Source organism: Trichoderma breve, chromosome 3 (genome assembly GCF_028502605.1).
Source record: "Trichoderma breve strain T069 chromosome 3, whole genome shotgun sequence".
In the NCBI taxonomy this organism is placed as follows: Eukaryota; Fungi; Ascomycota; class Sordariomycetes; order Hypocreales; family Hypocreaceae; genus Trichoderma; species Trichoderma breve.
In genome coordinates this window covers 5134208-5157033 of record NC_079234.1, presented here as the reverse complement: position 1 = coordinate 5157033, position 22826 = coordinate 5134208, and the positions used below count along the sequence as shown (strand labels likewise).

Here is a 22826-nt window from a genome sequence, read left to right as displayed (position 1 = left end):
CCCCTCTGGAACCCCTCCATCCATCCCATCCCAGTAGAAACGAAACTTCTCCGCACTCTTGAGATTTGCCCTCCCATTTTTCCTTGTTCACAAATCTGCATGATCTGCTCTTCGACAGCGAGACGGTCGAGGACAGCAATCCAGTCTTTGGCATTTACCAGCCCAACAACCAGAACATCAGCACCGTTTTCGACCACCGCCTTCATCATGGCTCCTCCTCAGGCCGCGCTCGACTTTGTCGACTTTGTCAACTCTTCTCCCACTCGTATGCATATTTTCCAGCTCCTTCATCTCCTACTGAGTTCTAGTATCTAACAGTTTGTTCAAGCCTACCACGCCGTCAAATCTGCCTCGGCCCTCTTCGAAAAGGCCGGCTTCACCCTCATCCGCGAGCGCGACTCTTGGGCTTCGGCCCTCCGCCCCGGCGGCAAATACTACCTCACCCGCAACGGCTCGTCCATCGTGGCCTTTGCCATTGGCCGCAAATGGCGTCCTGGCAACCCCGTCGCCATTGTCGGCGCCCACACCGACTCGCCCTGCCTGCGCGTCAAGCCCGTCTCCAAGAAGAGCAACGTTGGGTACCTGCAGGTCGGCGTCGAGACGTACGGCGGCGGCATCTGGCACTCGTGGTTCGACCGCGACCTGAGTCTTGCCGGCCGTGTGATGGTGCGCGAGGGCGACAATGTCGTCCAGAAGCTGGTCAAGGTGGACAAGCCGTTGTTGCGTATTCCTACGCTTGCCATCCACCTGCACCGACAGGCAAACTTTGAGCCCAACAACGAGATTGAGCTGTTCCCCATTGCGGGCCTTGCCGCTGCCGAGCTGAACAAGAGCAAGCCCGAGGAGCCCAAGGGCGACGACGCCATGGAGGAGGACGAGGACTTTAAGCCGCTGGAGAAGATGACGGTGCGCCACCACCCGGCCGTTCTCGACGTCGTTGCCAACGAGGCCGGCGTCGACGTGGCCTCCATTGTCGACTTTGAGCTGGTGCTCTACGACACGCAAAAGTCCGTCATCGGCGGCATCAACGACGAGTTTGTCTTCTCGCCCCGCCTCGACAACCTGGGCATGACCTACTGCTCCGTCGAGGGCCTCATTTCCTCCGTCAGCGCCCCCGACGCCCTCGACGCCGACTCGACCATCCGCCTGACCGTCTGCTTCGACCACGAGGAGATCGGCTCCCAGTCTGCCCAGGGAGCTCACTCCAACCTGCTGCCGTCGGTGCTGCGACGCCTGTCCGTCCTGCCCGGCAACCGTGACGCCGCCAGCGACGGCAGCTACGAGCACGTCCACCACGAGGGCGAAGAGGCCACCGCCTACGAGCAGACGCTCTCCCGCTCGTTCCTCGTGTCCGCCGACATGGCGCACGCCGTCCACCCCAACTACGCCGGCAAGTACGAGTCGTCGCACCAGCCCGCCATCAACGGCGGCACCGTCATCAAGATCAACGCCAACCAGCGATACGCCACAAACTCGCCCGGCATCGTCATGCTCCAGGAGTGCGCCCGCAAGGCCGGCGTCCCGCTGCAGCTCTTCGTCGTCCGCAACGACTCGCCCTGCGGCAGCACCATCGGACCTGGCCTGGCTGCCAAGTTGGGCATGCGCACGCTCGACTTGGGTAACCCTCAGCTCAGCATGCACAGCATCCGTGAGACGGGCGGCACGGCGGACGTCGGAAATGCTATCAAGCTTTTTGCCAAGTTCTTTGGTAGCTATGGCGAGATTGAGCCCAAGATCCTGGTTGATTAAATAGGGTTGAGTCAGGTTGTGTAGATTTTTTTAAGTTGCCAGAGAGCATACATACTTTATATAAGCTGCGTATAACGCAACGCAAAGCAAAGCATTCATGTAGTGGGCAGTTGATAGTTTCAGGCGTTGACGGGAAGGATTTGGACGGGAAACACGAAACAATGACTGAAAATTATCTCCAAGACAATGATATTCTAAAATGGTGAACTGTGAATGTGCGCCCTTGTGTGGACATGCGCCCTTGCGCATACATTGACTGAACAAAATGGTACGCAAAAAAGACTAAAATAAAGTAGAAAAGCCGCTTTATTGAAACAGATATAGTCATTGTACTACTTCAATTCGTTGTTCGCTGCGTGTAAACTCCCGTCTTTGCTGCCATGACATCGTCATCATCATCATTCAAAGAGTTGTGTGTCTAGCTGTTATAACAATACAGTATTCATGACATCAAAATTGGATCCCGAAATACTTCATTTCCTGTTCCCGAGATTGAAAAAAAGCAAAAACAAAGTAAAAACAAAGACAGATATAGTCAACAGAACCACCCCGCTGTCTCATAGTTTATCCACGTCCTCTGTACAAGTACTCCTTAGTGACGATACCGGCGCCGGTGCTGGACTTGACATAAAGACTCTAGAAGGAGAATCTACATCACTAATGCCGAGCAGAACAGTCTTGTCTCGTTCATTCCCCGCCTCCTGCCCTTCGACACGATCAGGCGTGTTGCCTCTTGTTTCCACCACGACGCTCTCCTGAGAAGCAGGCACGGTCACTGCATCTGATCTAATCGATAGCACTGATGATTCCTGCGATAACACGGGCACATGAGGGATCGAGTCCACGCTTCGAACCCTAGTGTGTGTATTCGTCCGTGTCGCATGGGCAAATGTATTCGCTCGTCTGCGCGTCGCGGTCGATGGCGGGAGAGGCTTGCGCTGGAGTTCGGAGAGGGGGACGGAGGTTTGGCCGGTGCGTAGCTTGTAACCCGCGAGTCCGAGGCGTAGACGGAGGATTTCTGCCTTCTGCATGGCGAGGGTGACGCTTTGTTAATTCACATTCTTACTATACGAGGAGACATGAGGGAGCACGTGGAGAGGAAGATCTTACCTCTCTGGCTTGTTCCCTGGTCAAAGCCCGAGGCCTTGTGGCAGCTAGCAAGGTTGTGGCCGCCGTTGCATCTGGCTCTGTTGCCGTCGTCCAGGAAGCATCTCCGGCCGAGCTATCAAACAGGGAACTTGTCTCAAGACTGGGCGACCTCGATCGCGTAGCCTATACATATTTCTCCGTCAGCAACAGTGTCAAGCCAACCGTACGGATTGGCTGTGTTGTTGTTGTTTCTGCTATTACGTGGAATAGCATGGCCAAGGAACGGCGAGTACGCAAGAAACATCAAGACAAAGTAAACAAAAGAGAAAGCCTGCTCACCCCATCAACACACGTCTTCTTCGGCACCGGGCTCTCATCCACCACTCCCTCCTCGTCTTCCCCCGCAGTCCGCTTCTTTCCCTTTGACGACTCGCTCCCAATCAATGGGCTGCTCACTAGCAGAGCCGACGGCGTCAGCAGCATTGACGACCCCATCATGATCATTTTGCTTGCGATTGGTGTTGTTGACAAGGCCGCGTTCGCGTCCAGAGAGCCGAGCACGGCGCGTCGTTTCATGGGCGACGAGACAGCTTCCATTGTGTTTCCAAGTAGCCCAAAGTCTAGAGAAGAGGGAATATGTCTGAATAAACAAGACCAGAGCGCGGCAAGAGAGAAAGATACGTCGCGCTTGTGTTAGCGGCAGTGCAAGATCGCGTGTGCGGGTATGCGCAGAGGAATCGACACAGATAGACACCAGTATCTAGAACAATTGATACGTTTGGTATACAATTGTCCTACTGAAAAAGTAGCAGGCAATGCAATTGGCGTGTCCAAGGCACCAAAGACCTCGCGGAAAGCCCGTTGTTTGCCGAGCACTCAAGTATGTAGGTATTGTGCTGCTTTGGAGACGGCACGACACAAGAGACCAAAGCGCCAATGGAGATGATAATAGTTCGCAAATCACCACACAATCAGTGAGGGGAAAAGAAAAAAACGCGACACAGACGACAGAAACGACGAGGATGCTGCCAAAGCACGCCAAAAAGAAGAAAGAAGATGGTGATGAAATAAAAAAAGTAAATAAACCCCAGACGCTTAACCATGTCCCCCTCCGGCTCGGCTTAGAGACCAACCTCGTTCCTCACGCGGCTTGTCCAGGCGCGACCGCACCCCGAAACGCCCCACCTGCCCTGCCCGCCGCGAAAGCACAGGAACGGAGGGGGAACGGAGTTGTATCTTTGTATAGTTTATTTCTTCCTTTCATTCTTGCTTGCTCTTCCCCCTCCCAAATATATTACGGTAAGGTACTGTAGCTCCTCTATAAAGACACTCGAAAATAAAATAAAATAAAGAGCTTCCATAGCATGTACCTAACTATTCTCCCCTGTCTATACCGCATCAAGTCTAGCCCCCCTCCCACCTCGCCGCGTCCTTCCTTCCCGTCAAAACGGAACCGTGTCGTCGGGATGCTGCTCCCCTCCATCCCCCATCAAGCCTAGCGCCCCCAACCTCGAAAGAAGCCACGAGAAAAAAAAACGGGCAAGTTAAGGCAGTGGGGAAAAGCAGAAGCTTCTTTGACATCTCGGCGCTAAATTTGGGGGGAAAAATCACACACACCAACACACCTAACCTAAGCATGCAGACTCCATTGATCTGATCTGATCCCCCTCCCCTCATCGGCATCGGATCCGGTCACATGCAAAAACACCAAAGACTTTGCTATCCTTACGTAACCAAGGCCATAACTCTAGCTCTATGTAAGTGTAAAGTGTACGACGGGACAATATTTGTCAAGTCGCCAGCTCCAATAATGACCAGCTGTTGAACTTGAACGGAATCAATGGCGTTTTTCTCAACTCCCTTCCTGAGAATGTCATGAAAACGGACCAGCCAGTCCATCCTACGTCAACAGCATTGCAAGACATGCACGATAGAAGAGCAAAAGACACAGATCTCGTAGAATTCTCACTTGTTCCGAATTAGACTCATATTCGTCATGTAAATCGCTATATTATCCACCGCTCCCTCGCAAACCCCTCCCCATCTCGTCACGTTAAAAAAAGCAACAACTTGAAAAGAAAACGGCCGTGGCAAAAGAAACAGAAAATGACCTCTAAGGTCACGCGTGTTTCCGCTCAATAGCATCCGTTGCCTCCTTGTCCCAACGCCAGTCGCGCCCTCCTTGCTCCAGATGTTTTTTTTTTTCTTGATTTTTTTCGTTTTTTCTTTTTCAGAATTGTGAACCCCCCTTCTTCGCCTGTTGTCCAATAAACAAACCACTGCGATATCAGTCATATCATAACGCTGGGTATATATCCTGGGTCCTGGGCTCCATAGAAACAAAAACCGAGATAGAGAGACGTAAAATGGAACAAGTGGACAAAACGAGAAGAAAAAAAAACTGGTATATATAAAAGATCCTTTGACTCTTTGCTTTTCCCGCAACGGTATACGTATGGTTGTTCTCCAAGTTCAAATCGCTTTCGCTAAGGGGAGGGACAAAAATAGATAAAAACAAAAGACAAAAAACTGTTTGCTTCAACAATCCATCGAGTAGTGGCTCAGATCAAACTCAAACGGCTTTGTAAAGTCCGTTTGCATAGAATCCCAATCTGGAACGCCCGGCCGTCTATTCAATAGAACTGGTTGGAGTAAGGCCAGGGCTTCGTCAGGTAGATTTCCGTCATAATTAGCAGCGTGAAACTCGCTCATGGGATCATGTTCTAGGCTGCGCCAAAACACCTCAATGTCAAGGGCAGCACCTTCAGAAATATCACTGTTGGGCTCGCTCGCAACGTCCTTGCCCGAGTCTGGCGTACCCTTTGGTGTGAGCATCTTGAGTATCTTGGCATCATGGCTGGCGGCCGGTAGTCCATGTTCGAAACCCAAATTCTGGAGTAACGTCTGAGGGTCAATGGTCGAGCTGGCCCACGGATCTACTTTCGTAACGTCACTGGTCTGCTTGCCGTCACCCGGCTTCGTGCCTGAATCCGACTTGACACCAGCCTTGGCATCTTTGCTCATTGAGCTGACCGACCTCTTCATGCCTGTGCCATCCTGCGACATGGGTGTGCCGGCAATGTTTCCGGAACCTTGGCCCTGCTTTGATGTGGATGCGCTCATGGCTTGGGCACCATCCACGGCCTTCTGCTCCTTTTTGACGCTGCCGTCAATTTCTAGGCCCAATGCCAGCGCGAGGTTCTCTTGCAAGAATTTGACCGGATCTTCCTTGGGCTTGGTATGCTCTTCTTCGATGTGATTCTGGAGGGCTTGTTCGCTATGGAAGCCAACATAAGACATATCGCAGTCCGGCTCAGTGCAGAGGATTACGGGCTTTGGAGTGCCTTGAGGGCGGCGCATATCGGGAGAGACATTCTTTGCGATCTGTGGTGAGGGGGTGGCTCCCTGAGACGACTGACCAGACTGTTGTCCACTGGCAATCTTTTGCTTCTTGCGAGCGGGCGGTAGCTGCAGGTTGAGGTCCTTCGGCTTGCTCATATAGCTCGGGTTACCATGAGGCGAAGTTGCCCCGAATGGGAAAGGCGGTTGGGTTGTCGTCGGTGCAGGAGGGGGCTGGCCTGCTTTGTTGGCTTGTTTCTGCTGGTTCAACTTATTCAACGCCTGCGCATTCTTCTCTAGGTTGGCAGCGTTCAACGGAGCGGGGTGTGCTTGCTGGTTCTTTTGTTGTGTCTGCTGTTGAGCCTGTTGAGCTTGTTGCTGAGCCTGCTGCTGTGCCTGTTGCTGCGCCTGCTGTTGCTGCTGCTGCTGTAGAGATAATTGCTTCATTTGTTGGCCCTGCTGCTGACCTGGCGCCTGCGCACCGGGCTTCATCATGTGCCGGCCTATTACGCTGGCCGCCAAGTCCTTGGCCATACTCTCCAGCATAGCGCGAGCTTGGTCCAAATCGGATGAGCGGATACTGAAAACGTCCTTCATTGCCTCCATCTGTTCGCCATCGACGTGTTGCTTAATGATACGCAGTCGCTATTATCCAAAGTTAGCATTAATCCTGGAGAACAACATTCCTAGCCATCAACTTACAGTTCTAAAGAACATCTTGGCACGTGCATCATCTTGTGTGATGGCGTACCATTTGCTCAGTCCACGTCCGACCTTGCTCATGTCCGAGACGATTCGCTTCAGCTTCTGCGCAGTTTCCGCATATTCTTCGGGGCCCATTGGAATGTCCACCATCTGTTCTTGGCTAAATTGTCTCTGCTCTTCTTGCCCAATAAGCTTGAGGCGGTTGAGGGAATCGCCAGCGGCTCCTGTGTTCGCGGCTGGCACCTTGCCGTGGGTCTTCAGGATCTGTTCATATCTAGCTCTCTGTTCGGGAGTCAAGGATGCTTCCTGCTGAGGTGTAAGCGGCGTAAAGTTGTTGAACTTGGGTCCCATCCTCTGGATTGGCTGCTGGGCTGGCTGTGGCGGTACCGCCGCCGGTCGTGCGGCGGGCGTGGGAGCTTTCGCGCTGGCAGTATCAGCACTGTCGTCTGGGTTAGGACGCTTGAGGTTTTTCGGGGGCTGGGATTGGTTGTTGCGCGTCTGGTTCTGGTTTGCGTTTGGCTGCTGCTTCTGGTTGTTCGCTTGCATCGAGGCAGTCTGGCTCATGGCATTTGGCATCGTCTGCGCCTGAGTTTGGGGAGTGAGATTGGGTTGGGGCTGCTGCTGAAGCATCATGGGACCTTGAACCCCAGGCATGTGGTTCGGTGTAGGTTGTTGCTGGTTAGCCTGAAGTTGCGCTGCCTGAACCTGCTGGACTCTCAACGACTGCTGTTGCTGCTGCCAGCTAGTCCTCTTCATCTGGAGAATCATATTCCGGAGTTGATCGTCGGGGACGTTGACCAACCCAGGCTTCTGACTCCGAATATGCATCATCTCCTGAGCTGATACCTGAAGCAGCTGTGGAGGTATATTGCCTGGCATCGGTCGCTGCATGTTTGCTTGCTGGTTAGCGGCCATTTGCATGGGCATATTTGGATTCATGTTGAGAGCCTGTCCCGGTTGCTGAGGTAGATTGCCGGCCCGCCTCTGCATAAGGACCTGGAATTGCTTCTGCTGAAGAGCCAGCAGCTGATTGCGGACATGTGGTTGAACGTTGTTGTTGTTTTGGGTGATCCATGCCTTCAAATCTCTCCACTTCTTAACCTCTACGGGCAAGCCAGTGATTTGGTTAATGATATTGGGAGGCAAATCCATCGAATCCATCAGGAGCGCAAGCTGAGGGCCTTGAGGCGGTCCCATACGTCCCATCTGCATTGCCTGTTGCTGGTTGCCTACACCAGTGCCATTCCCTTGAGGCATGGCCTGAGGACCAGGGCCTACGTTGGCCCCCATTGGACCAAACTGGTTCGGAGGACGATTGGCCATCTGTTGCTGCATCATCGGATTGCCACCGTTCATCGCCTGCATCTGCTCCTGGCGCTGACTCTGCCACCGCCGCAAAACTTCGGTGAGCTTCTCCTGGGGGAGGCCATTGATGGCTTGCCTTTGTTCCGGGGTCATGTTGGCAAGCATGGCATTGAATGCGGCATTGTTGGGCCTTTGGATCCCTTGGTGAAACCGCTGGTCACCAAATTGGACGCCAGCTTGCGCCATGCCCTGCGGTCCCATGGGGTTGATGCCACCGGGCCTTGTTACGGGAGTATTCAGCGTGTTCATGCCTGGGCTCTGCGATGTGGCCATGCCTCCTCCTATTTGCTGATTCTGCATCTTCATTTGTGCCTGAGCCTGCAAAGCTTGGGACTGCTGAGCGGCTTGGTTTAGCTTGGCCTGCTGTGGCTGTTGTTGTTGCTGGCCGGCTCGAGGCGTCTGGTTCTGTACCTGCTGATTGGGAATATTTTGGTTTCCAGGCTGAGGAGTGGCGGTGTTTCTTCCAGCGCTATTGCTTGCTGGTACAACGACTTGGCCCGCCTGTTGGGCCATGAGGCCGGTCATTTGCTGATCCTTGATGCTCTCCATGTTGGGAGTAAACTGTGAAAAATCGTGAGCGGAGATGGACTGTGGGTCAGCGTTCATCATATTCTGCCTCTGCTGTTGGAGTGCTTGCTGGCTGTGCTGCTGCTGCATCATGGCGGCCTGAGGGTTGGCTTGATTCGTAGGACCATTTTGCTGCTGCTGAAATCGGGTATTCAGGGACGACTGCTTGAGAGCCTGGAAGGCTTGATGTTGGTACCACCAAAGAAGAGGGTCCTTCGCTTGCGCGTGGAATTCAGCAAGCTGCTGAGCGCTAAGCCTCGATTGCAAGTGCATTCGTGTGCTGGCTCTCTGCTGTTCCGTGGCTTGATTCATCAGCTTGGTTGCAAGTTCGTTGACCTTGGTCCTATCAGCAGGTCCCAGCCTCGCCATCTCAACAGAGAGTGTTGGCCTATTAGGGGCGCCTGGCATGCCCATGGCCTGTTGATTAGGCCCCATGCCGCGGCCGCCTTGACCTGCCATGCCCATAGCGATTTGTTGTTGCTGAAACAGTGGCTGTTGAGGTTGTTGAGGCTGCTGCTGTGGCATCTGGTTTGCCTGCATGTTTTGCATATGCTGAAATCCCTGTTGGGGAGTCTGTCCGGCACCACGTCCCATCTGAGCTTGCAACATCAGCGCCTGAGCTTGGGCTTGGGCTTGGGCCTGAGCCTGTGCCTGAGCCTGAGCCTGGGCTTGAGCGTGGGCATGGGCTTGTGCTTGGGCGTTGGCGTTGATGCTGTTCTGAAGGTTGGGCTCATTTGCTTGTCGCTTCTTGAAGAAGTCCATGATTTTGTTAGCCATGGCTTGGTCGTATGCTTCCTAAATTCGTTATGTTAGCCAAAGGGGGTTCTCCTTTCACTTCTCCTTTCACTTCTCCTTTCACTTCTCCTTTCTTTTCTTTGAGAGCCATTGATACGCACTTTTGTGGGTGATTTGTGAAACACTTCTCGTTCGAATTGGCAACCAAAATCAGTTGCCCGGTTGTAGTCGAGGCCACCCATTGCCAGGGATATATTAGATATTCTAGAGGTAAAAGTTAGTTCACTTATACTTTTATCGGCAATTTCCGTGGACCAAGGCTTGGGGTACGTACAGGTCTAATGTTTTGCCCATCCGTTCGTTGGCAGAGAAGCTTGACTGCCACGTCATGCCATTCATTGGTGGTGTATTTTGCTGGATATTCTGAAAAACAATCTGCTGTAGCTGATTAGGCGTTGGCTTTCGCATTTGTTGAGGAATCATCGGGCCTCCCCCAGCCATGTGCTGCATATTGGCAGCCATGGCCGCTTGAGTTTGCGCCAGACACGCTCCAAGCCGGCTCGAGAGCTAGTCGCTATCCCAACTAAGTCGGACAGAGGTCGAATATCGCGATGGAGGTTGATTCGGGAGAGAATCGACCAATCGATGTTTTGGGAAGGTAGTTCTTTTGGGCAGATACGGTGCCGGTGGGATAAGGTGGGCGGGTGGAAAAGCAGATGGACGGTCTCCTAGGCCGATAAGCAAGTAGCCGTCAAAAGAACGCTGCAAGGTGCCTCGATAGCCTCCAAAGCTGCCTATACTATCCCCGTAGGGAATGCACCCTCGCAAATTCTTGGGCCGCGATCGGGACAGACAGTCGGGTCGCACATGCGCTCAATATCAGAGGTGGGCGTGAGCTGAGGGCGCGGCGTGTGTTGTGAAGTCCTGGGTTCCAGGCGCTAACGTATCGATGTTGTGGTGGTAAACAACAAGGCTTGCCTCAGATGCGATGCAAAAGAGCTGATGGGAGATGGTTGGCGATGGAAATTCCGAGCCAAGGTCGACAGGGATCGCCGAATGGAGGATATCGGTCTGTCGTCGACGTTGTGAAAGGGTAAGAGTCGGCGGGTAAGCAGCGAGAGGGATATGACGGGCTGCCAGCAGAAATTGTTGTGAGCGGCCCGGTCAAGACACGAGAGTGGCGGATAGCGTGAATCCAAGGCGGAATCTCGAAAACCGAAGTTGAGAATCGAAAGGGAAAGAGTGGAGAGAGAACCGAAGAGCAACTCTGCGAGAAGACAAAAACAAAATGGCTTCCGCGACAGGGTTGAGAAGGTGAGAGGAGGGAAGGATGAGGTGAATGTGACAAGGCGGGAGAAGAGGGATTGTAGGGCGAAGAGAGAGCAGTGGGAAAATCGATGGAAATCCAGGCTTGGGGTAGAGGAGAGAGCCTAATTCCACTAGTTGGGGGGGTACGTAGGTACCTGCAACTCGGCATCTTGCTGCAAAAGGTACATGTACCAGGTACCGCATCGCACCGCACGGGACACAGGGCAGCAGAACATTCAACTTTGGAACTAAACCTTACGGGCGACAAGGCGGCTCACCTCCCGCCTGACCATTTTGCATTTGATCAGGTCTCTCTGACTCGGCACTCACATCCTCACTTGGCACAATCACAAGCCCGCTATTTCAACTCCCGCGATGACAAAGAGAGACGATGCCGATCTGGAGCAGGCAGTCCAAGCAACGGAGATTTCAGAGGGGAAAAAAGCGACTTGGATGGACATGGAGCCTCGCTGCCAAGAGCGAGCGAGGGAGAATGGGCGGTGCCGCTTATGAGCAGCGACGTGTACATGCCCAGCTAGCGTTGTATTAGAGTTGCAACAGGCAAAGCCATGCTACGGTCCTGTCGACGCCTCGATTCGCGGCCCTATCATCAACGATTGCATTGCTCGCTCTGCTCCTCTTGCTCCCTATGTACGAGTACCTACCAGTCCAGATTGCCTGCCGCGCATGTGTCAGTGTCAGTGCCAGTGCCAGTGCAGCCAGCGACGGGTACCCAAGCAAAGACGCCCGGTATGGATACGTGGATCATTCGGGGGAAAAGCTTTTGAGCCTGGCCTGGCCTGGCAGTTGTCTGGCGCCTGGGTCGTGCAGTCCTGATCGAATTGTAGTAGGGCTTGAACAGATTGAGGCCAAACAGAGGCGTGGAAGCCTTCTCGCGGCGAGTGGACCAGTCCAGGATCCCATGTCCCTGTCGACATCCCTGTCCGGCTATCCACTCAAATTAATCCTTGGGCCTGGCACTTGCTACTAGGGTCGCTAGTAGGGATCCAACACCAGCTAGTCCTCCGTGGCAGTGGCTCTCTTGGTATTACAGTTACTCGTCTTATTTGAGCACGTTGGCGTTTGTTCTCTTGCTGAGCAAAGAGTGAGCGAGCGATAAGCAGCAGCACAGTAGGCGAGAATTGAAGACGAAAGAGCTGCGAGAACTATTCCAACTATAGTACGAGTATACAAGCACTCCCGACTAGAGTAGAGCAGGGTTGCCCAAGTGTGAGATTGAGCCCAAGAGGTAGGTATGAAGCAAGATGGGGTCTCTCTCTACCAAGTCAGACTCGCCATTGTCACGGATCATGCAGGCGGGCTGCAGAGCACCAGGCACATCCCTTGGTAGTGCTCTACCTGCAGAATTCAATCATCAAGTGGCCATCTTACATGAGGTAGACTGTGCAGGAAACAAGCCATCGCATCGCTGTTAGAGAAAAAAGGAACAGGACCAGGTTGGGTGGTTTTGTCCGGAGGTACCTTGTGCTGGGAATGCTGGCAGTGTGCTAGCAGGTACATGTAGACCCAGGTCTAGCGCAATGCATGGGCACCACCACGCAGCGCCTGTGGTTGCTCGACCCCTCTTCTCTTTTTCTGCTTCTCACTTCTTAACCTAGAGGCTTGTGAGTGGAAGTCAGTCATGCTTGTACGAGTACAAGTACAGGTCTCCCCTGGCAGAGAAATGTACCGGGGAGATAAACGGCGATGACCACCTTGTAGGTCGAGTGCCGCTGATGCGAGATGGGTTTTGGGATAACGACACATGTACTATAAAGTACGAGTACTATACCTACTCATAGGAGAGGCTCGTAATTAGCAGAAGACGTGCAGGTGGTCTGCCTCATCGCTGAAGGCGACTTCGAACTAGGCAAGACGCTGGCACCAGACGCGTCATGGAGAGCTGTTTCCAGGTACCGTAGGATTGATTCAAAGTGAGCAATAAGAAGAGAAACCTCTGTTTTTCGTGCCCTACGAGTCATAAGGCGAAGAAACCCAAGACTCAGCCACACGACGTTACCGAAAGGCTCTGGAAATGGCGGGCGAGGTGTTGCGACAGGGCAACAGACGAGAGTTTGATGGCACAAGCACAGATGCCCAACAGGCATAGTACGTCTTGGTACATATACTTGGCAAGTAGTGGTACTACCACAAGCTACTGGCAAGGTGCTAGATGCACGTAGAGACTACTCCGTAAAGTATAACTGATAGTGAACACAAACAGACAGATGCAGTGTATTCCTTGAACTGTCTGACTCCAAAGTCCATTAGATGAAGAAGAAATAAGCCAAATACTCCGTCCTTGCCGCTTCTCCTTCGTTGTCTTCTTCATCTCTTCCCCCGTATCTGCCGAGGCGAGTGTCTTAAGGTCAGATGATAGCGCAGGCAGGGCTTTTCGGATGTTCCCCCCCACTGAATCTCATTGGTCCGTGGCCGTGCTTGACAAGGGGAGGTTCCAATACTTGCACGTTAGCAGCCTCTGTTGGACTCTCATGAGCCTTTCTGGGGAGGCGTTCAAGATAGAGTTAGTAGGAGAATGATTAAAGCCTCTCCCAGTCGCTCAAATGTGATCTGCACCGTGGATGATGGATCCAGGGCCATCAGGACATTGATAACCCTGAAGTCAGCCTCCGCAAGTTACGAGTACTGAGTCGTTGGTGCGACTTCCATGCTCTGCCGCCCGATAAGGTGCATGTAGCTGGTACCCGGGGAATAGGATGAGCTCTCCGCAGCAGGACCATGACTTACTCGTGCCCGTGGCCACAGTACTAGGTACAGTAAGAACAAGAGATTGACGTCCTGGTTCAATTGCTTCATGTTGCTTGTTTCTTGACATCTCATCCCAGGCGGTGGTGAGGTAGAAGGAAGCAATCAGGGAACATTCCGGGCCCCACGCGCATTGGCTCTGCATGACTTTTTGACTTCTACTGTTTCAGCTTTCCACCTCCCAATCTCAGAAACATGGAAGCCGACGTTTCTGTCTGTCTGCGCTGCCCACCTATGCCGTTTGAGGCAAGGGTGCGAAAAGGCTCATGGCCGCCACACGCTCGGAAGCTGATCAAAAACAGCACGCACATCCTTTACGATTCCATACCGTGCAGCTACCCCGAGCTGGGAATAGCCAAAGGCAGCCGCCGCCCGCGGCTTCTCCCAAGGCTGCCTGGGCCCTTGCGATCGGATTGGATTTGATGCCACGGGCAACGGAGTCGCTGTGCTAGTTCCCTACAGTACGAGCATAGTGTTTTGTTTTTGCAGCTGAAGCCGTGGCCTCGCCCCTTGCCTACCTAGGTACAGTAGGGCCTTGATGCCATCTCGCACCCAGTGCCGTGGTACAGCAAAGGGCCAGGGTTAAGGGATGACTGAGGGAAAGGAGACGTTGGATCCCGGCGCCTTCATCGAGCTCGATCATTGATTAGCGGTCGAGCCCTGGCCCATTTTCCGTTACCTGGGCTGGGCTTGAACCTTGGGGCTCCACTCTCGATGGTGGCGGATCTAGACAATTCACGGCGGACCCTTTACGGAGAACTCCATAATATTACCTCTCGTCCATGGTTCTATCACAGCGAGTACCGAGATAGCACAAGCACACAACACCAAGTACCAAGTGCTGCTGGTACAATACTCGATGCGACTTTGTGGTGCGCAAAGCCAAAGGCCTCAACCTCACCCCATCTGACTGGATGCCAGGACAAGCAAGTGCTCGTACCGCCAAGTCGGCGCTCGTCAGCTTGAGCAGAGCTCCTTTGCAGCATGGTGGCAAGTCGTGCCGTCTGTGCGTCGCTAGCTCCCGTTGGAGCAGCCAGAGGGGATCGACAACTTTGCCTGCTCTGCTCTGAAATCCGGAGCACGGCGATGCGAGAAGGGAAGCAATCCGGTTTATATGGTGGACTGGATGTCCAAGCTGTAATCTCACCTTGGCCATCATCGTCACGAGCATCTTCATATGCACCGCACCGGGTCAGCACCGCATTCGACGAACCCCCCTGTGGTGGTGCAAGTAGCTTCGAAATAAGCGACAAAAACCCCCAAGGGTTTGTGAGAGCAGCTCCGAGACATCTACAGCAAGTCTCAGTCCCGCGCAGGTACGGGAATCATGGCCTCTTGAGGGCCACGCAAGCATGGACATGAAGGGACTTTGAGGCCAGCAGCCTTTAGCTGCTTCTCTTGGCCTTTCTGCACAGCATTCATCGGGCGCCAGACCTCATAGTGGCGTGGCGGACGACGCCCAATCTGACGCTCTCAATTGGCTGGCTGCTACTAAGTCAGGGAAGCCATTAATTGACCTGAGACCCGTCCCAACTTGTTTGTTTACTTCTGGTTTTTTTTCTCTTATTTGCCGCTGATAACGGCGCATTGGGGGAGAACAAAAAAAGAAAAGGGAAAAAGGGTAAATACGCAATGCCTTTCAACATGGTTACAGATTGATGCCCGTCCTTCCGCCAGCCCGACATGCATGCAAGGACGAGGATTGTGTACAGGCACCTTGTATCATCCCGCACTCTGCACGGTCGGTTGCCCGGCCCAGCGTGCCGTGCAAATAAGGTGCTAAGCAAATCGTCACGCATTGCTTGAACCGGGGGCCATTGTCGCCAGTACGAGTCCGTACGAAAGTACTCGTAACTTGGGAGACGACTTGAGTCCACGGACATCTGTCCAACTTGGGAACTACGACGACATGTGCAGCATTCACCGCCGCCCCAGCCCAGCCCAACGTTCAGAACAAGTTCCATAATATACGAGTCGGGAGCTTGACAACTTGAATACTGTCTTGACTGTATGCTCGCAAGGGGCCCTCTCGGCAACGCAAGCCGCCCACGGCAATTTGTCTCTCCAATGCAGGCTGCCTAACCGCCACGCTTCTCCCGCGCTGTTGATCTTCTCGAAAAGAGCTCAGCTGGGAAAATCAGTGGGCTGGAGCGGTGCGGCGCATCCCTCGTGTCACAAGGGGGCCAGTTCCGCCGACTTTAGTGCTGGCTTTGTTGCTGAATATTTGCCATCCATCCTCGCCCGTGCCTTGTTCCGACGGGGTGTGGCCCGAAACCCCCCCTCCCCAAAAGCTAAGCTGCGCTTACTCTTGTTTCCATACCGAGATGCAATCGTGTACTGTACGGCCGATAAATCGGTGATGCGAGGGCAGGGTTTCTTTTATTCTGCGGGTTTGCGGGCGATTATTGTCCTCGTTCCCCCTTGGGTAAACTCGCTCGCTTTTTATACTCCGACTGCGACTTTCAAAGCCCATTCCCGTTCAAGATCCAGACGGGCACCAAGCAAGTATGTACGAGGGCCAGTTCAAATTCATGCAGCACTTCTTCTCTCCATGGCTTGGCCCGGACTTGTGCCCCAGTTCGTGTCAGCTGGCTTGGCCTCGTTGATTGGACGCCTCCTCGGCAGCGCTGCGTCAGTGGCAGAAGATCAAGCGCCGATTTTCCCTTCTTGATTCCTTCCGCTAGGCTGGCCGTTTTGGCAGTGCCGAGGAACAGGGTCCTGTCCTGCTCCAACTGTCAAAAATAAAAAAGTTGGTGTCGTGTGTGCCATCCCTCCAAAAAAGCGATTGGGGGGAGCAACTCTTTTTTTTGTGCAAGATGGTGCGCCTGTTGCCTGCCTTGGCTGGTTTTTTCCAAGACAACGAAATGATAGAGAGAGCCTTGCGGCGCGAATAGTCGCCAAAAGTAGGAAGATGAGGGATTGAGGAATGCTGATTCCTCTTGGTAGCCTTTTGTTTACCCAGTATGGGGTTAGCAGTTTGTCGGTGCGCGCATGGTTACATCCCGCGCGAGTACCTGTTATGCCTGATGTTTTGTCTCCGAAAGCTTGCTTTTAACCATACGCTTCTTTTCTCTTTTCTCAAGAAAACTTACGCAAGAACATTTAACAAAAAGGCAAGAACAAAAAACATTCAAAGCAAAAAAGGGGAGAGAAATGCTCCACCCTTCAGATCACTTGGCATCTGAGCTTGTGGCGTCTAGGATGTTTCTGTCACAAGTACTCCGTCCCTGCGGCACAGCTGAAGAGTTACAGTAATACACCCTCATCCTTAACAGCCGTGCTTCGCATCCGCAATACGGGCCTTTGCGCCAATGGGTTCTGCAATCAGCGTCTTTTTTCCATTTCCACAAGCCGCAGGGCCTAACAGGAACAATGGCGTCGTAAGCGTGCCCTTCGTCTTACCCGAGGGACCTTTTCAAGAAACCTAGGTAGGTTCTAACAAGGAGTTGTCTGCTTCGGTAGGTCTAAGAAAGAGTGTTAGGCTCTAAAAAGAGTGTCTGCTTCGTTTCGCCCTCCAACCAGATGCGTTTGGGTGCGAGCGCCTTGTCCAAGCCACCGGACGCCTTGTTTTATTATCTTGGGAGGAACGAGAACCTCGGGCGATGGAAAAAGCTTATGCTGGCCCTTTTGTTCAGCAGAGGGCGTACCAAGCCTGGGCTGTGTGGATGCCAAGAGGCCTGCGCTAGGGAAATCTTAAAACAGACAACAAAGGTTTGTGGTGAGGGGGATGTTCTACATTTGTACGTATATGGGTGCTGATAATGAGGACTCTCTCCCCCTCTGTCTTGAACTTGTCCAAGTGGCGAGAACCTGATGGGTGTATATGTGTCTAAAGATGAGTGTGCGCTGATCTGGTCTCTCGATATAAATGCTCTGCTCACTGTAGCTGTGTTGCACAGGGTTTGTGATATTGTGTAATTGTTATTGACATGACAAGATCAAGTAATTCATAGAGACATGTAGCCATGATGGCTGTCATTATTTGACAAGGACTTTCTTGTCCTGTAACTCTAATTTATGCCGGTACGAAGTGGGCTTCTAAATGTTGTAACAGAAGCAGAATAAGCCTTCCATGGCTGCGGCAAAGGAGGAGGTTGCGGCGGCAGTATTTCAGATTCAGCATCGTTTGGCCACATCTTGGTATCTTCGCCTTCTCCCAGAACCGCAGTCGTCACCTCGACATCGCCTTCTCCCAGAACCGCAGTCATCGCCCCGACATCGGCTTCCTCTCTACCCCCATTCCCATCATCATCTGGGCATCTCTGTCGTTCCAATTTCATGTCCATAATCATGCTAAGCTCCGGACAGTATTCGAATATCTCCTTCCGGCGAGCTGCGTCCCCCCACATGTACTCGTTCAAGTTACTACTGCCCTCACGGACGTGATAGCCCATGGGCCTCTCCTTGTACACGTCTTCAACAGCAATGGCGTCGTCTAGTGTGGATGCAGCTTTGGCATCAGGGAGTACCCATAAGCGTTTCCCGAACCACTCGTCTTCGGGCTCCGAGTCGTTGAAGCGTGCCTGAAAGTTGAGAATTCGCCTGATTACTGACACTCGACGTAGAGATAGGCCTCCATATCCAGAGAAGCGTTCATCACCCATGCTAAAATATGCATATAATGTTAGATAAGGGACTGAGAAAATGAATGTATCAATTATGAGTACGTACCGCGCAGCACCAGTCCAGTCCCAGTCAAGCCAGTCATCTACACTTATCTCCGAGTTTGCGCATAAGATGCTGTCATGCTCATATTTCAAGAGCCATTCTACGCCTGGTAGGAACTCGTCGTAGAATCTCGAATCAGTAAGCAACCGGAAAACGTTTTCTTTGCTCGAAATGTTCCATGGAAGGGGAAGCTCCATCAAATCTAGCTTGCCAATGACCTGTTGATGTTTGATCGAATAGGCTTGGCTAACTCCAATTATACTCTCATTTGAGCCGATGAAGAGGAATCGCCAGTCGGGCGGTACCACTGCCATCATGTGCAGTATCAGAGGAGGCAGGTGAGGCAGAGGCCTGGCCTCGATCAGAAGAGCGAGCTTGGACGAGTTGAAAGCGGTGCGGGGGTCTTTGGCAGGCAGAATTGGCCAGTCTAACTTGATATTGGGAATCATTTTTCGTGCCTCTTCAAGCCTGGATGAGACTTTGGAGACGACGATGGGCTCGTACTGGGAATGTAGGCGACCCATATACCACCTACACGACGAATTTCTTGAGCACCTCGTTTCTTATTTGGAGGGTAGAGCGAGTTTTTGTAAACATACGTAAGAACCAAAAGTATAGGGATGATCATTCGAGCCGGGGCGAAACTAAGGACGCCGGAAGTGTTAAATCCGGACATGGCGGCGTGATGACGCTTTTTACTGATCATGTACATTCGTGGGAACAAACGATCAAATAACAAACAGATGAACAAAAATGAAACAATCCAGAATTTCTCAGACTATCAGAGTAATGCGGGCGGTGAAGGTTGAGTAGGTAGGAGGCAACAGCCAACAAAGGGAAGGATCGTTTGTGAAGTACACAGGTACTTGGATATCTCTGCATTCTGCCTCGACTTGTCGTGGAAATGTCGAGTATCAAACAACCCAATGATTACGAGAATAATTGCAAATGAAGATTGTATTTTCACCAGACTCGTTACTGTTGACTGATTCTGGATCCCAAGTTGTCTCTTCTTATCAAAGAGCACTCTCAAGCCCGGCCTGTCGGAATGCCCAACAACAACGAATATGGCCATTTCCTCGGCAACAGACTATTGGCTTGTCTCTGGAGTTTTAGGCGAAGACGACTCGCAATAATACTTGTTGCCATCATGTCAGTTGCTATCTCCAACACTCTTTGCCAACTTCAGTTGCTAACCGTACGTCCACTAGACTCTCCCTCATAACACTCTCACACCTCACTTCCAGCTTCGACATCTCCCTCTACATTCCACACATCACCATCGAATTTCAGGAAAAGAAGCGCATATCGCCCTACAACACGTCCAAAGTCGCCCTCCTCATCGAAAACCGTCCCAGTGCCATCCTAGCCCCTCTCATGCTGCACTTTATCTCCGTCGTGCCCCCCGACTGGCACTTCCGCTTCATGGGCTCCCCCCTTTCCGTAGCATCCATCAACCGCTCCGTCGCAATCCGTCACCAGGTCGCCACCGGGAAGCTTGATCTCACGTACATTCCTGAAAACATGAGCACCAACGGACAGGAGGAGATCAGCCAGTTTCTCACCACGCTGTGGTTGTACGAGGCTGTGCTCCAGCCGGCGGAATGGCTGCTGGTTTTCCAGACGGACTCCATGCTTTGCGGAAACAGCAGGCTGAATCTCAACGACTATCTGGAATACGACTGGGTTGGCGCGCCGTGGAACCCTGGCGGGCAGTGGGGTGGCAATGGAGGATTGTCGCTGAGGCGTGTGAGCCGCATCATCGACATCTTGCGCAATCAACGGCGAGCCAATGACTCTGAGCCTGAAGACGTGTGGCTCTCTGAACGCCTTGCTCACCATCCCGGCGGAAAGGTTGCCAACGGGTCCGTCTCGATGACCTTTTCGGGCGAGATGCACGATGGACGGTCTGAGCAGACTATAAATAGTTCTAGCACCTCTAGCACCTCTTCTAGTATGAAGCTCGCTGACAATGACGACTTTGTCGCAGGGGTTGATGACTGGAGAGCAGGATTCTACGAGCCAATGGGCTACCACATTGGCGGGAGTGGTTCCTTTCTACATAGCCCAATCTGGGGAATGCCGGAACTACGGGAACATATGTGGAAATACTGTCCGGAGATCAAGATGACTCTGGCCATGGACGTAGCCAAGTATATCCCGGGGAACTGCGGTGCAAGCTGGGCATAGGCGTGGAAGGACAAGATAATCAAGACTCGTAACAATTGTACATCCATTAGCTCCATTATATACTGCTACTTCTGAGACGAATTATCATCAAGAGTCCGGAGCGTCCTTTGCTCATATTCTCGAAATTAGCCATCGGACAATTAGCGTCCTGTCAAAAGTTGAATCCCCATAAGGTCCCAAATCCATCATACATAATCAACTGCCAACCACCATATTGAGCATATCGTTACATGGAAAGAAGAAAAAGGGAAGGTTGCTGTCAAAACGGGGGGCTTTTAAGCCAGCCCTTCCGCCACGGCATGGCCAACAGCCCCTGCCAGCTCACCAAAGAGGATGCCCCTAAACACGCTCTCTCCCATATTCTGCGTCCATGCACCAGCCTGCTGCATCCTCTGCTTCCAAGCATCCTTTTGTGCCGCAGGAAGCTCATCCCACGTCTTGGCGGGGCCGTGGACCTCTTCATCATGGACATCCAGATTGATCTTCTTGCCATCATGGTCCACAGCGGGATGGTCGGCCTCCCACATGACGAGCGTCTCAGCGGTATCAATGCCGCTACCAACCAGTCGAGAGACGAGATAGTCCTTGGAAAATGCAGCCGGTGGGTGAGTCGGATCGCGCAAAGTGCCATGCCAAGGATTAAAGAACCTTTGCGGATTGAGGATGGGCTTGCTTACGCCGTAGATCTCCATGACACCCTGCCCGATGATGGCCATGATGAGAACCATGATGGTGAGGGTGATGACGAGAGATCGCCTGGAGGGCGCCTTGGCACGCATGGCTGTGACATATCGGACTGGTGCATCACCGGGCGTCTTTGCGGAAGATGCATCAACATGCCTCTTTAGAGCGATGCTGTGGACGGCGACACCGCGCTGGAGAGATATGCTGGCCAATTTGATGAATTGCTGAGTGAGATGCTGCTTCGGAGGGATAAAGTTGGAAAACGCCAGGCCGGTGATATTATCACCTTTGTGAACGTCCTTCAATGTGTACAGCGGGTGCAGGTTGGCAAGAAGCTCAATCGAGGCAAGAGCTTTATGATCCATGGTATAGAAGGTTATGGAGGCGTCGTTGCCGGCTACCGCAATGATGAACTGCGTAGTGCCAGCAGGTGTCGACGAAGATGCGGTCGGCGATACATTTGCGACTGCAAGGGCAGTGGCAGAGATTTTCTTCGGGATACGTACATTCACAGATATCCGTGCCATCTCATGACCTGGGCTTGGCAGTCGGAATCCCTGGAGAAGAACGCCGCTCGATTTTGGTAGGTTGGAGGCAGCGAGGACAAAGTTGGGGGTCACGAATCGAACGGAGCGGAATGCAGGCAGCTCGCCATGGTCGTCTGTCATGGTGAAGATGAGTTGCGGCTCCGAATTTTTCTTGCCAACCTTGACCAAGTACAGTTCTTGCTTGTGGCAGTAGACAACCAGGTGTTCTCCATTCTTTTCGTCCTGAATGACATCCAGGTCTTCCGCATCCTTGGTCAAGTCCAGCACGCCCTTGACTTTGGGCTTGGGTCCGGTGGCATCGAATATGGCCAGCTGAGGCTCCTTTCCCATGCCTGTAGCGGCGGCGCCAACGGATCCAGACACGCGCAACACGCGCTGGTAGGTTTCGGCATCCCGGTCGGTGAAGTAGGAGCTTCGAGACACCTCTGCGACCTGTACATCGGGGTTCTTAGCACCGGCAGCTCGCGACTTGGTCTGCTCGATGGAAAAGGTTCGAAGGTGAAAGTTCTTTCCCTTGGTGATTTCTTTGGGGGCCGAGTTGATGCCCGCGAAAATGTACGAGGGCTTGTCATCGGTGGCGCCAACGACGCCGAGCGACATGACGCTGTCTTCATCGCGGGAGAGGTCGATATCTCCAGCTACTCGAAGTTCGCCCTGATCGACGGTTTCAACAACAGACTGGTGACGAGAGAACAAGAGTCAGCATTCAAACATAGAAGCAGAAGCTAGTAGCTAGGAACCAGGTCCAGGAGCTCACGCACAATCTTGTTGCCTACACCAGAACGGCCAACGCCGCCGCCACCGCCGACAACTATGCGATTGGCATCCTGAGGATCAAAGCTGACTGCATAGAGCGGGTAGTCGAGCTTGATGTTTGCCTGCGGGAATGGGAGCGCCATGGTCGATGATGTCAGGGCTGGATGTCGCGGGTTGGTTGCTCAACCCCGGCCTGCTGGTTTAGAAACTCGGGAAGAATCGCGGCGGTCAATATCACGAGAGGAAGAACAGTTGACAGCTATCGATTGGGAGTGCACGTGCGCGATCGAGTTCAGGGAGCCATCGGGCTGGGATGGAAGACTCTGGAGTAGTTTGTGGCCAGATGTTCAGATTCCG

The 22826-nt window shown here is 52.8% G+C and overlaps 6 protein-coding genes across 6 annotated transcripts; 2 read left to right on the top strand and 4 right to left on the bottom strand.

The window, feature by feature from the left end:
• Positions 1-207: 207 nt before the first annotated feature.
• Positions 208-1749, top strand: T069G_05966 (aminopeptidase I zinc metalloprotease (M18) domain-containing protein; the record flags this gene model as incomplete). The annotated part of the gene is made up of 2 exons (XM_056173176.1): positions 208-265; positions 329-1749. The coding sequence occupies 2 exons, from the start codon at positions 208-210 to the stop codon at positions 1747-1749; spliced, it is 1479 nt and encodes a 492-aa protein (XP_056030034.1).
• A 557-nt stretch (positions 1750-2306) lies between these two features.
• Positions 2307-3435, bottom strand: T069G_05965 (whi5 like domain-containing protein; the record flags this gene model as incomplete). Its single annotated transcript, XM_056173175.1, has 3 exons — positions 2307-2774; positions 2860-3021; positions 3178-3435. The coding sequence occupies 3 exons, from the start codon at positions 3433-3435 to the stop codon at positions 2307-2309; spliced, it is 888 nt and encodes a 295-aa protein (XP_056030033.1).
• Positions 3436-5376: 1941 nt separating this feature from the next.
• Positions 5377-10071, bottom strand: T069G_05964 (uncharacterized protein; the record flags this gene model as incomplete). The annotated part of the gene is made up of 5 exons (XM_056173174.1): positions 5377-6822; positions 6880-9408; positions 9466-9609; positions 9711-9813; positions 9884-10071. The coding sequence occupies 5 exons, from the start codon at positions 10069-10071 to the stop codon at positions 5377-5379; spliced, it is 4410 nt and encodes a 1469-aa protein (XP_056030032.1).
• Positions 10072-17633: 7562 nt separating this feature from the next.
• T069G_05963 (uncharacterized protein) lies at positions 17634-18967 on the bottom strand (the record flags this gene model as incomplete). Its single annotated transcript, XM_056173173.1, has 3 exons — positions 17634-18228; positions 18295-18822; positions 18891-18967. The coding sequence occupies 3 exons, from the start codon at positions 18965-18967 to the stop codon at positions 17634-17636; spliced, it is 1200 nt and encodes a 399-aa protein (XP_056030031.1).
• Positions 18968-19339: 372 nt separating this feature from the next.
• Positions 19340-20481, top strand: T069G_05962 (uncharacterized protein; the record flags this gene model as incomplete). The annotated part of the gene is made up of 2 exons (XM_056173172.1): positions 19340-19443; positions 19503-20481. 2 exons carry the CDS (start codon positions 19340-19342, stop codon positions 20479-20481), a joined length of 1083 nt encoding a protein of 360 aa, XP_056030030.1.
• A 275-nt stretch (positions 20482-20756) lies between these two features.
• On the bottom strand, positions 20757-22612 carry T069G_05961 (uncharacterized protein; the record flags this gene model as incomplete). The annotated part of the gene is made up of 2 exons (XM_056173171.1): positions 20757-22391; positions 22475-22612. 2 exons carry the CDS (start codon positions 22610-22612, stop codon positions 20757-20759), a joined length of 1773 nt encoding a protein of 590 aa, XP_056030029.1.
• Between the last annotated feature and the right edge of the window lie 214 nt (positions 22613-22826).